This window comes from Hesperophylax consimilis, chromosome 9 (genome assembly GCF_061612785.1).
Source record: "Hesperophylax consimilis isolate HC1 chromosome 9, BYU_Hcon_1.0, whole genome shotgun sequence".
Classification (NCBI taxonomy): domain Eukaryota; kingdom Metazoa; phylum Arthropoda; class Insecta; order Trichoptera; family Limnephilidae; genus Hesperophylax; species Hesperophylax consimilis.
This window is the reverse complement of record NC_142844.1, coordinates 7409091-7423990: the sequence shown is the minus strand read 5'-3', so window position 1 is coordinate 7423990 and position 14900 is coordinate 7409091. Positions and strand designations below refer to the sequence as shown.

The 14900-nt window shown below is 34.6% G+C and overlaps 1 protein-coding gene across 1 annotated transcript in view; it reads right to left on the bottom strand.

The window, feature by feature from the left end:
* The window catches only part of Pgant2 (polypeptide N-acetylgalactosaminyltransferase 2), a 230077-nt gene that overhangs the window by 29902 nt on the left and 185275 nt on the right, over positions 1 to 14900 (bottom strand). The window contains exons 3-5 of the mRNA XM_089635244.1: positions 14366 to 14464; positions 6991 to 7058; positions 555 to 742 (exon numbers count right to left, since the gene is read on the bottom strand). Of these exons, the coding sequence (XP_089491370.1) occupies positions 555 to 742; positions 6991 to 7058; positions 14366 to 14464 (355 nt within the window). The remainder of the gene's footprint in view (positions 1 to 554; positions 743 to 6990; positions 7059 to 14365; positions 14465 to 14900) is intronic.

Genomic DNA, 14900 nt, shown 5'->3' with positions numbered 1-14900 from the left:
CACATCGTTTAGGCGGCAAATAAAAAATGGTGCATTTTGAAATTTATTTTAAATTAAATTAAAATACTTTCAATATCGTTATTTTTTGAGAATAAATAAAAACAATGAAATGCTCTCGTCTGTGTTGGCCATTTGATATAGATGGAAGTGGAAACTATCGCAGCCGCGGTAATTTATTTGTACAACACGTTTTTTTTTTATTTACTATCGTAACTAATGACGTAAATAAATAAACGTAAATAATCACTCACGCAATAATAAAGATTTCTGTCTCCGCTACTATGAACTGAGGATGGGGCCAACATGTTAACGCTGTTGGTGTCCACATCCTTAAATAGATTTGGCCGGCCAACGTTGGCGGTCCTGTACGCGTTGGGCCAGCACATTGGCCCAATGCTTTGGGCCAAAATGTACTATGCACATTAAAAAATAAAAAAAGCATTTCCCAATCGAGTTTTTAACGACATGAACCATCTCCTTTCGATCCCCAATGACCAATCTGCTGATCAGATTCAACAATGGGAAGATTTAGTAAAAGGAAGAAAGGTGCCTACCTCTTTGATCCTCTGCAGCAGCGGCTCAAGCCACAGCTCGTTGCACTCGACGTGCGAGTCCAGGAATGTGAGAACGGAGGCTGTGGCCAGCGCGGCGCCCCTCGCTCGAGAGCGGACCAGCCCCTCGCGCCGCTCGTTGCGGATCACTCGCACCTTGCGCACGGAGCCCAGCTCGGCGCCGTCGGTGGCTGCAAACACAACATATTGTCATAAGGTGGATTTCATTATGTTTTATAATATATATACAACGGACAAAAGGACTTCAGAGTGTGTAAATGTGAACACTCTGAATCCCCCTAAATCTCTTCTACCATACGAGGAAGAAGAAGAATATTATATTTTTCACGTTTTCACTGGTGCGTTGGACTGGTAGACGATCACAGGTTTTCAAGCCAGAAAAACAACATTTTCTTAAAGTACCTACCTACCCTTGTTTTCTTGATATTTTATTAAATATGCAAAATTAGGGACCTTCTTTTATAGTTTAAAACCTTTTAGTGAATCATTCCTTACCAGTAATTAATTGACTGTCAATTTTATCGCTAGACACTAAAAAAACTTGTTTTAAAAAAAAAAATCAAATTTGACACCGATGTTAGTTCTAATTGTGGAGCTACACGCTTGTCACAAGTCGCTTGTCCAAATGCTAAGTAAGCATCGCAAGTCAAAATAACGTGTGGATGCCTCGTAAGCGTTTGCCGCGAGCATTCTTTGGCTTGTGCACAAAATACCGACACCGGCCCGATCGACGGAAAGCGTTTGCAAGTCTATGCAAGCCAAGCCAAACGCCCGTCCACACGTTCAAACTTGTGATTGCTTGCCGAAGCTTGGCAACGTGTAGCACCGCCATATAGATTAAGGCCGCCCGCAGACTAGACTTTAGTTGCGGCACTTGGAAACCATTCCAAAATTCAAAAAGTCTCCCTTGTGTGTTTTTATTGTTTTTTTAAGTAAAAAAAATACTAGCTAATAAAGAAAAAAACTGTGCGATAACGAGCTGTTAGATCCGAGTTAGATCGTTATGACGAATATAGGTGAAATCCATCTTGCAATGTTAGACATAATTAAACGTTTAATTTATTAATCGAAATCATTTGGCTTTCTCCAAATTAGTGTTCACTTGTGTACCCATTTAATTATTTACGAACCAATTTAATACAAGTAATCAATTTCTTTTTTATTTAATGTCCTTCCAATGGCAATGTTTTCCGCGTGTAATGGGCAGATTGAGTTATGGCTGGGATCCACAGAAAACGATAGTCTCTTAAAAACCGGTAGTAATGAACTCAAAACTGTTTTATTACTGGTACAGTAGCTACGTAACGAAATAATGTAGAAAACGAATTAGGTGGGCAGGGACCTTCCGATAAAATACATCTCCATCGAACGCCGCACGACGACAAAATAAGGCGTTCGAAGCAGCCATAAATCATTATGAAATAAAGTAGAGCCTTGAACCTTTGCTTGAGATTTTACAAATAGCTTAAAGCAAGAGTTCCCAAACGTTTTGAGGTTGGTAGCTATACAGGGTGTATCGGCACGTACCCGACAAACTTTAACCAGCTATTCCTTAGCACATTTGGAGTAAAAAATGTTATGGGCACTTTGCTGTCCGGTAACATTTTTTTTAATAAAAAATTTACTATTCATATTTTCACCACATGTCACCAATGTTTTATCCTTTGTCAAAGTTTGAAAACCCGTCTGGCAATATTTTGTTCGAGTTTCGTTGAATAATGTACGCACGTACCTACGTTGGCGCGCTTTTACAATCACAACGAAATGGCACGGCACCATTCGTCTCATTTTTAACTATTATTATTTAGTGTGTACGAAAGAGCGAGGACACTTTTTGACACACTTGCTAATAACAGCTGTTGAACACGAGAAACAATGCAAATGACAGTGACGGAGTGTGGATTTTTTATTTATTTTTTGTTTTTAATGGAAAAAAAAATGTTACCGGAGAGCAAAACGCCCATAACATTTTTTACTCCAAATGTGCTGAGGAATAGCTGGTTAAAGTTTGTCGGGTACTTGCCGATACACCCTGTATAGGGTGTCCCAAAAAATAGTGTTAAGCGGGTAACTGGGAGTACACAAATCATCCACATATGTAAGCTCCGCGATTTTTTAGTATTTTTTTGTGAAACCTTAACATGCTAGAGATAAATGGTCACAGAGACATGGATTATTTATTGAGATACGTGCTTGATTTTCTAAATAGGTGAATAGTATGTCTTATAGACACAAAAATAGATTTGTGGGCGGATCTGATACCATTGTGCTATAAAAAATGTTTAATCCCAAAGTTAGTTGATATTTTAAACTTTTAAACATTTCGAAGACGATTTTTAAAAAAAGTCACTGAAAAAATTCGCCCAGATCTTTTTTAAAAACTTCATCATCGGTTTATTCTGTAAAATTCTTTGGGCTATCTCTACGGCGTCATACATAAAATGTGTTAAAAGCATAATAAGTCTAATATCGTCTACAACGTCATTATGACGAAGAAAACGCTACTAGCTGGAAAGACGGCTGTCACCGACGTTGGCCGACGTGATTTCAAAAACACCACATTCAGGAACAGGTTATTTTGGAGGCAAATCAAAAGTGGCACATTTTAAATCGTTCGAAAATTTATTCGTCAATATAATATAATAAATAAAATAAAATATTTTACCAAATAAATTAATTTGACCAAAAAACCGTTATTTTTTCATCAATGGTTGTGATTTGAAAATTTAAATATATCACCATTATGGTCAAAATCCCAAATTATTTGGTTGGTTCAAAACTTGTTTTACCATCGACAGGTTGGGAGCCTTTGATTTACAGCTTGAAGTTGATTAACTTATAGGTCGTTCGTTTCATGGTTGCATTGCAAAAAATTAAATTGTGTCTTAGCTACATAGTAAAATATCTCTGTGATGAAGCAGCAAAACTCTAGAACGGTGAGCTCCGGTGGATAAAATTTTCACAGCTTTTTGACTGGAACTTCTAGGTCTAGTAAACTAACCGCATCACAAACATCTATCAATTATTACAATCGCTAATGATATGGAGCATTGCAATTTCTTCAGACTGATTCGTGGATGGTTTGAACACTCGGCTATCATGGAGAGAATTCATTTTTATGTTCCCAATGGTTATCTCATTCACCGTCAGCCTGGACCATTGACATTCAAATAGATAGATCAGCCAATCAGGGAAGGGAAACAAAACAAGTTGCGTGGAGCGCGGGAGGTTGCGTGACCATTCTTACTTTCTGAGATTTGTCAATAGATGATTCTGACAGAATACAACTCAGTAAGGTAATTACTAGTCCTTTTTTACAGTGGTGCGGGAATTGCTGGCTGCGTAGAAAACTTAAATACAAATCCCGCAAAAGTTCGGGCTTGTTTCCAAAATGAATAAATTGTCACATTATTTAGTTAGACAATTTTACAAATGTGTTATAATTTACCCACCTCACCCATTTTACCATCGCTACGCCAGGCGGTTCGTTTAGAAACGAACATTCAGAAAATCTTTGCCTTTAGCGAACTTTACTTTTCTGCGCGGGCCCGGTTATTTATTAACGACTGGGGGCCTACTCTGTATCTTTTGAAACTTTCCTGCCGCCGGTTTAGCCACGTCACAAACGCGTATTAACCTTTCCCTTACGGCGTTTAAAAATTCCTCGTCCTCTTGTGCTATACACTCGGTAAATATTTAGATATTGTAATTACTTAATGCAATACATAAATGTATTGCGGAGGAATACCGAAATTGTGAGCTCTGTGTTTTCTGAGAGATATTCTATTTATTAGAGAGCGATATTTGACGTTCACCCAGTTAACAGCACCGGCAAGGAAAGGTTAAACAACGAACTCACTGGCTTGTCAACCCAAAAGATACAGAGTAGGCCCCCTGATGTCGTAGTTTATTCAAAGCATTATCGAACTCTTCTGGATTCAAAAATAAGGTTTGCCTCCAACTCGTTGAAATCACTCTAATATCAAAAAGAAATTTAAAAATATGAAACATGCAATTTTTTTGAATAATAACTAAATTATTAAAGAGGCGGCAGGGGAAAATACCGCACCTCTTGACTTCAGAACTTTCGTGATTGGTACGGGTGATTCCGGATTGCAGACTGAAAGGTGCAGATTGCCTCGACCACAGCCAACTTCCGACAGGATGAGGATAAGGCACCGGAACAAGAACATAAAGCTCGGTGAAGTTAACATTACGACTTTCATCGAGATAAGAAAGTACTCTCAACTAAAACAGTTTATGATTAAAATGTTAGAAAATCCAGAGAAACCAAACGATTTATTGACACGAATTTCAAAAGAGCAATTAATTTTATCGCTACCATTTTCTTCTATGCTTTTAACATGTCACCATAAATACTCCGCGTACAGCTTTACTATAATATTATGAAAGTGAACGAGTTTATGATCCATAAACCTACATAAAGTGAAGATAATCAACTTCAAATGCCGACTAGTTAAATCATTCACGAAAATCAGACATAAAACGTTTGTTTGACACTGGGAACGAATTGGTAAAGAAAAGGGATTGCATTTCAGGTGTTCACTCAACGATACCAAACAGATAAATTAACCAAATCTTCCAAGACATATATTATAGACTTATATTCATTTTCCGCAAAGGAAATTGACACTGCAATCAAATAATATGTATCAATTTCCTTTCAAATCTTGGTATAGTAAACAAAAAGAGACAAAAAGCTGATTTCGCTCGGATAGTTATTAAATTGGATCCTTGGCTCAAAAGCAAAAAGGTTATGTTTCAAATTGATTAATTTCTCAAAAGAAATTGTAACTTTACTACACGGAGAAAAATTAGTATTGGTAATTTAATCTCTTCAAAATATTGGTAATCCGGTTAAAAACGAGATTGCAGGCCTTTAACGAATGAACCAAAAAGTTTCATGATAAACTTTTAGTACATTTCGAATACAATATCACGATGTCGGAACACGTGTTCTGACATCATCAATTCATTTTTTAAAGGCCTGCATTCACGCTTTTAACCAGATTACCAATAATTTTAAGAGATTCTTAATAAATTAGCAATACTCATTTTTTCCGTGTACGAGATCGACTACCGCACTACAAAAACGACATAGAACCCGAGGGAAATTATTTCCCCCGAAGCCTCCTAAATGGGGTTAAAATAATTAAGAAGTTTTTAAATAAATTGAAATGACATTAAAAAAGTTATACGACATTTTCTTATTACACACAAATAAGGTTTGATTCGAAAAGTAAGCATTTTAAATACATTTTTTTTTTTTTTTTTTTCTTTTTTTTTAAAAGAAAGACAAACATTCCCGGGTCACGGATAACCCAACAATGTTTGAAAATCTCCTACTACCACCACAGAAAGCCGAAAATGTTGCTTGTGTTGTGATGGAGGACTTAGCCAGCCGAGGAATCGAACACGCGACGCTCGGGTGAGACCCAAGCGCTATGCCCACTTAACCACTGACCGGTCGAACACGTACAAAAATTAAAAAAACTGTACAACTGCTGTCAGAAAATTGGTAGTCATTTTTTGTAAGCTCACTCCAAATGTTGTTTTTATTTTGATTCTTAAAAGAAAGACAAACATTCCCGGGTTGTGAATAACCTGACAATATTTTAAAATCTCCTACTACCACCATAGTAAGCGGAAAATGTTGCTTGTGTTGTGATGGATGACTTGCCAGTAGACAAATTGAACACACTACGCATGGATGGGACCCAAACACGATGTCAACCATTAATACTGACTTAAGGCGATGCACTACGTCGTGTAATATTTTAAATTGAGCAGCTATCAATAACAACCCTTACGTAGATGGCGATAAGGTTTAAATTCCCGCTTAACACCATCCGCCTGTTTTGATTTATGCAAGAAAAAAACATTGCCAAAAAGTGCCTTTATTTTATTTTGTGGATGTTCAGGCATAAATATTTATTTTTTTTTGATCATTTTATAAATAACTTAATTTGCCACATTAAAAAAAATCATACCCAAAAATGGGTTCGTAAGTAGGAGATTTTGAACTCTAAAGCAGTTTTCATAGGCCTTTACATTATTTTTTTCTGGGCTTATAAAAAGACTTATCTAAAAAATTCTCGATTATTTCAAAGGCCAAGATGTATTCTACTCGCAGTATTAAATGAAAGCATCTGAAACATTTTTAGGCGACCAAATTTTCAAACCAAAAACACATGATTTTGCATTACTACGTATGGAATCGCCTTAATATCCCATTTCTATTACTACATATTGAAAAACACTAGTCCTCGAATGAATCAAAATACAACACACAAAAATAGGAGTAAATAATATTACGGCGAGAAAGTGGTAATAAAGTCTAAACCTGAATTTTTGGAAGTAATTTATTGGTCAGCTGAAAAAGGAGAATAGTACTTACGATTATCGCTGTAATCGTCGACTAGAATAATCTCTTTGATAAGATGGTCCGGACTTCTGTTCAGCACACTGTGGGCAAGGAAAAACACAATCATCATTAGAGCGAGCCAGAATATCTTAACTAATGAAGTCATTTAACTTCATAAATCTGGGGAGTGAAAGATGACCGCGCTTAAACTTAATGTGCGACAGTAAATTAACTGATAAAAACAAAGTAACAGTTTTTCTCTCGTGATCTTTTAATTATTAAATTAGAGTACATTTACTAGGACTATCCCTTTTTACAAACGTCAATTTATCAAACGAAAAAAGGAACCGAGTTTCATTTTCACGAATGAACTGGTAAACAATATAGAGTATTTCAATTTTTAAAAAAACATCCGGTAGACGTAGTTGAATTAAAAAAATGTGGATTCGATCCGAACTTTTTTTAAACCATTAAAATTGTTCGTTAGGATGTCGAAAGCTTCGGCGTATTGTCGGCAGACCGCTCTATATTTTCCTAATGGAACCGGGGCAGGGTGCATCAAAGCCATCCCCACGGAAATGAGGGAGGAACGAACCCTCGTGAACTATCAATCAATATTTACATAAACAGGATATGAACTGTTCTCTTTTAATAAATACTGGGTCAACAGAACTATGCAAAACAATATAAAGTTCCCACGTCAATAGTAAAAACACGTGAAGGGATGTTTTCATTTGAAGTAAAGCGGATAAGCGGATATCAGTGATGGTTTAAAAGTTTTGCAGTATTTCAAAATGCAGAGATTTACAAAAAGCTTTAAAATTTAACTACATTAATCGGTCTTTATGACAATATAATTCAGACGACTCCTAACGAATCCAATTCACTGACAAATGAATGTTAGGTATGCAGATCATTATTTAAGAATTCGGTTGTCTCACGGCTAACACTAACAGAGTTACTGTTAAAAAAAACACTTCACAATCATTGAACTGTATTTTGTAATAATACATTATATAAAGACTGTAAATGTTTAGACTCGAGTTAGTACAATTTTTTTTTTCACTCTATTTTTTACATCCGGCAAAATGCATTTCAAATCTGACAATAAAATGACGAATGCGATTTTTTTTGCCGTTGAGATATGTTTTGTAAATTGAGGGCGACAGTTGTTTTGATGCCTTCTGTAATTTACTCAATAATATTTTTGTTCATAAAATGGTCAATTTACTATTATATGCGTAAAATTCAATAAATTTACAACTTATGTTATGTTTCGTCAGTTTCAGTCAAAATTTGTTAAATGTAATTTCATTTCATGCCAACAAATGGGGTTAAACGGTTATAAACATATTCGAGTTGAATTTTATGGTCTATATTTTATAAGAACTTCATTAAAATGATGTTTTTTATAACATAAATGCCTAATGCACATTTTGGTAAATATGTATCGAAGAAATAAACGTTTTAAGATGTGCAAGCAATGCATTGAATTGCAATGCAATTTCAGTTTTTCTGGGAATTAAAGGTATTTTTTTCCATTTCATTGTTGAATGGGGTAAAAATTGAAGTGAGAGTTTCCTTGCAAATTTTTAAAATAAAAAAACTGTGTTTTTTGAAATTTTTAATTATATGAAATTTTTTGAAATTTTGATTAAAAATTTTTGTGGTAAGATTTTTCTTCTGTTTTGATGTTGATGTTAAAATAAAAAATTAAACTATTTTTTTTTTTCAATATGAAAGTATATTTGAAATTCAAAAAAAAATTAAAGATAATTTTATCTAGTTTCTAAAATTGTATTTGTTTTTACGACATCATCAAAATAAAGAAATATAAAAACTGTTTTTGGAAAAAATGGCTAATACAGTGTTTCACCTTGGGACAGCGGAACTGTAATAGTATATACCTATAATGTAAACAAAATAGGAAAGCTTTTGCTTTTAATAAATGTGAATCGGGTTTTGATTGTGGGTTAGTTCAGTCAAAGTCAATATACAACTAAACAATCTGAACAATGAGCCTTCAAAAGCCAATTCGCATCAATACGAATATGTATGTAGGTCAAAAGCTAGGAAATTAGTGAAAAAGAAACAATTAACTACAATCCTGAGGGCTGTCTGGGCCATCTTGGATGATTGAATTGTAATTGGGTTGTTAGCCTATGTCAAATAATCGTAATAATCTTTTTACATATGGCAGTTAAATGCGTGGCGGCTTTAGTTAATTACAAGACACATGACACACTGTGCGCAGCTATTGAAGCTATTGGCGGTGGGCGATTACAAAATTATAAATCCTTTTGGGTGTGCAGGGTTTTACCTCCGTAGCCTTATATTCAAGTACGAAAGGTGAAAAAGAGCTCACCAATTTCAACTTTCACTCTTATTTTAAAACAAGGAAAACACCTATATAAATATATAAAAAAAACTTAAGGCTTCTTTGTTTTTCCCCTATAGACTCAAAAAAAACAACTAGACCTATTTCGCTGAAAAATTCAAAGTTTGTTGAAGACTTAACACATTATCTCTGCACTGTAATGAGTCGATAAAAGTCGACATAATGTTTTTGTTTAACAGTAACAATGTGGTATACAGTGGTGAACGGTTAAAAGAGTGGGGAATAACCGAGGAAGACTTAACGGGTTATCTCTGCACTAGAATGAGATTCGGAGTCGAATAAATTTCGATATAAAATACCTTTTTAATAGATGTGGTAATAACAATGTGGTATACAGTATTGAATGGTGGAAGTGAATTTGAAGAACTGACTTTGTTAGGTAATACTCGTAATTCAACAATGTAATGGTGTCCGAAATTTTGGCTAAAGAAGGAGGTAGCGCAACATGGCATAGTACCCCAAAAATTTATCACGATAATATGTACTTTTAGCCGTGAAAATTTCAAATCATATCTCTCGAAATAATAGAAATTCACAGCCAAGATGGTATTTACTTGGGAAGTAAAAGTATTTTTTTATGATAAAAAATAATAATTCAATATCCTTTCCAATAATAAAATATGACTGTAACAAAAATGTCTTCAAAACCAATAAACGGTTCGCTATACTCATTTATCGATTATATAAAAGTGGCAGATATTGACAAAGTTTTGGACGGCAGCTTTTGACTTTTAAATAACATGTTTTAAACACTTCACTTTCAATTTGAAATGTATCGTTATCCAATGTAATCACACACACCCAAGAAGTACACAAGGAAACAGAGCATCAGAATCTCTACAGACAAAGACAGCGGTTTTCCTGAAACCCTTTATAGATACACAGTGAAAAATTTCCAGAAACCAGTTTTGAAATTTGTCCTCATAATAAACTTTCGATTGCCAGCAATGCTTTTTAAAATTACTGGAAGGAATTTAAACTGATACCACACAAGTGCCCAACCGCTAGTAGCTAGTGGGACAGTGAAATTCCTGAAGGGGGAACGTTGGGAAATCAAAGGAAATGGGGAGGGGATGGAGAGAGAGAAGAGGAAGATGGAAGAACAAAATGTGAAATATTTGAGAAAAGATAAATGCGAGGCACTAAGAGCTATATTTTTTTAACATTAGCTCCACACAGGAGGCTCTGAGGAAAATAATTCCTTCAGGGCCTATGTCATATTTGGGGATGCTGTGTGGAGGGTAGTATTTAGGAAAGGAAGGATGGGATGGGTAGGAATCTGAGGGTCAGTGAGTCCAGGAATGACCCTCCCAATGCGGCGCAAGGCGATGTTCCTAGAGAGTCCTGTTAGAGAGGTCAAAAGGTCTCCCTTCACCAGACTCTCCTGATCCGGCCTGTCACGCAGTTGGTGGACAGACGTATAAAATAAACCGCACCTCATGAACCCTGACACCTGGAACTTGGGGTGACCTTGGGTGTTGGTTATCCAATAAATGGTTCCCGGGACGACGGTACCCATACCCGCCACCCAAATTATCGCTATGCACATAATATAACATTTTCAGTGAATTGATCGGTGGGTAATTTTCGTCCGTGTAAGCGTCCCTTTATAAATCTTATTAATTCCTCTTACTTCAGCATAGCATTATTTGGGAGTGTCTACATTTCTCACACGATCATACACGGTTTCACACCCATACGCCTCAGGGATCTAATTTCTACAGCATTCAGTTTTTTTGTACAAAATTATGTATCTACAGTGCCATAATGAATGATTTCTTGTTGGAAACCCGATATTTGAATAACGGAACTGTAAACAGCTTTCAATATTAAACAGCTTACAATATTAACGATTATAACTAAGATATATATAGAGAGATTAGAGTTTATGATATGAATATAGATTATGGATTTTCCACAGCTCCACATTTTCTTCTGCGGAGTCATCGATTGAATTTCCACGTCAGTTCAATTTCCTATTTTCCCTGTTCCACTTCGAGTCTTTATCGACTTTCATCGAGTCAAGCAAGTATTAAAGACATTTATTTCCAAATGTTTTAATTTCCGGACTATTGATTACCTATCACGACATTTCAAGAAATCCAGTTCTGGAGAAATGAAGCAAAGAACTCCCGAGACTAAATGCTCGATCCAATCAATCGGAGATCAAATCTCTAAAGCATAGCCACTTATCGCGGCATCCCGACCATTTGAAAATCGTGATGCAGAAAACATGTTGTTTCCCAACACATGTAATAATGATTATAATTGTAGACTGGCTAATCGATTTATAAACGAGTTCCATTAAGCTCTTAGCGGCCAACAGTCGCTGACTAATTGATGATACAAAAGGATTAATTAATTAACAATCTAGTTTATGGTTAATTAAAAAACAAGAAGAAAAGAGCTATCTGCATTAAGGGATGACTATCGTTTCCGGTTTCGTTTAGCGTAAAAATATTGGCTTATTATAATTAACGAATAATATTAACGAGTGCATTGCGCCACTGTAAAACTGTAAAAAAAATAGTCAAAACTTTCAAAACACGTCTTAATTTAGATTAAAAAATTATACAGGCAAATAGTCTCATTCAAAACCATTAAACTATGATTTGTTTCACTGTACTATTGACTAATGATTAATGAATAATCAACCGCCAGTTGTTGAAGTTGAGCGGTCAGTGGTTGAGTTGGCGTAGCGTTTGCGTCCACCCAGGAGTAGTGATTTCAATTCGTCTGTTGGCTAAGTCCGACATCACGACATAAGCAACAATTTCCGCTTACTCTGATGGCAGTAGAAGATTTAAAATATGTTCTGGTTACTCCATAACCCATCATTTGTAATATTATTAATAATGTAATAATAAAGGACTTAAAGGTTTAGTAGTCGATTATAATAAACCCTCCGTTTTCCACAATTGAAAGACAGAGGAAATTGACAAACTTATTTTTATTTATGTTGTTAAACAATTGAAATAACAACCAGCATTACAACATCATTATCTGACAATTCCCATGCAATTAAAACGACGAAAATCGGACTCGAAAGTTCGCAACACTAGCTATAACATATTGAACACCTTTTTGATTAATAATTTTGAAAATGGTCTAACACGTCAGACAGAACAAAGCGAAAATGTAAGTTATAATTTGCAAGGCCATTTGGTAGGTATATACATGGAACAAATTTAATATATTGACATAATTATAAATAGGTTCGTGTCAGCGCTCAGGGTGGCTTCCTTAAATGATTGCCTTTAATTTGCCTTACATTTTGTGTGGAAATTAACCCGATATAGTGATGCGTGCTTTATTAAATACCATTATTAATTATGGTATTGACAGCCCTGAAAATTGGGCCTAAACAAAATTATACGTACCGATCAAAAACACGAGACAAAATGCTACCCTTTTCTGCGACAATTTTAAAACTGACTTAACTAACTGGCTCACACACCCATAAATAGACTGCATAATTTTGGTAATAGATAAGGGAATATTATGAAAAGAAGTCTTCATAAATACTTCGCTGAAATATACGAGTTTCTATGGAAAATTTTGTAAATGATTTAAGCATAAAGCACAATATAAATATACATTTGAAACAATTCGTAGTTCTCCTCATTAGTGAGGAGGTCTATAGTTTTTGTTGTTGTTTAAATTTAGTTTCGAGTTGTCTTTAGACTGTCTTCATAATGTTTGTAAGTTGATTATCACTCTGTTCTTCAGTCATGTTTTTACTTTAGAGAGTATGAACATGAACAGCTAGTAAGAATGTAAAACCAGTATATTCATATATTCATACTGGTTGCATATTTAATTAGTCAATCTGATTTTATATTTTATATTTCCCGTCATATGCCGGGACCGCATATGTGAGTGCTGCACATTATCTACGAAATTAAAAAAAAAAAAAAATTATGTGCGTTTTTGACCCTTATGTATAAGGAATTTGTATAAAGAAAAGGGTCACAATCGCTTGGGCTATTCTCTTTCTTTACGCAGCAAATACCGGAATGACTTCTAGCTTTTCAGATTTTTTACAAATAATTTTTCTGTGGAATGCCAACGAAATATTTGTCGCGTTTTTAGTGTCAAAGCGTCTTCTTTCATTATTTTTGATATAAATTGATTGTGGAAATAATAGATTTGAGGTCTCATCAGAAAGATAGTTTTATCTACATTATTTTGATGTAATTTTTATAATATTTCACCCAAGAAAAGTGATGAAAATTAACTTCGTAAGAAATGTCAAAATTTTTACGTCATGATGAATAATTATATTTTTAGCATTATTTATTTACAGGTTTCTTGTACAAAATAATATTATTAGTAACAACAGTTGTATAAATTACCGAAATCTGGAAGAATTGTTATCATATACTTATTTAATGCGACACAAAAAAAATTTAAGTGGACACTTGACGTTACATTTACATTTCTACTGGGTTGCAAAAACAGTGAAGTCTCCGCATAAATACATTTGTACAAAAAAAATATATATAAATAATAAAAGAAAGCAGTATTTTAGTAGTGGAATTGAGATAAAGAGAATCAATAAAAAAACAGAGTCAAAATGTATACCTACATACTTAACGACATAACGTTAACATATTTTTTATAAAATAAAAATAAATAAAAGATAAACAGCATAATAAAAATAATAATGAGTAAAATCACTAGAAGATCTTATAAACAGTAGTCAGCAGGGAATTAGTCAGTAACCTTGTTATTAAATTTGTTATTATATGCATTTGGTAAATTGTCCTGATGATTGTTGTATTTTGTGCATGTTCTTTTCAAAAAAAAAAATGTGAATAGTTATTTTTTAAGATTTTTTGTTTTGATAAAATTGACAAATAGTTAATATCACTACGGGAATAAGTAAATAAATTCGTGAAGACGAAAACCAAGCATCGTCACCGTGTGCGATTTCGATGGTAAGTATCACAAGGATGATAGTTAACTTCTGATACGAAATGGAGATGAAAAAAATGTGTATTGTTTTACCTGACAACAGTCCGGAGTAGGGTGGATCTGGCCTCATTGTGGAATGTAATGATGACGCTGGTCTGGGGAAGGTCGTCGGAGTAGTTCCTCAGGCGGCACCTGAAACAAATAATTCAAAAGTATAAGTCAAGAGCATCTCATGATGGAGTAGGTACTACATAATTACATACGCCTACAGCTTCTGCAATAGCAAAGTTCAAGGCGAAATTCCAATAAAACAGTCAATAACTGCTAAGTATGTATCTTTTTGGTGTAAAATATCGTTAATTTATTAAAAATCTGATCAAATGATTCGTTTTACTGTTAAAAAAAGGACTGCAGGCATTTAACGAATAAATCGACAGAGTTCATAACAAAGTATCAGTAAAAATCGAATGTTTTATGAGGACACGCGGAACACGCGTTCATACAAATATTGATATTGAAATACTAATATTGGCGCATTCCGTCATGATATTTAGTAGGAAAAGAACACGTGTTTTCCATATATTCTGAATGACTAATATTATATCAGAATATTGGCATGCTATTACTT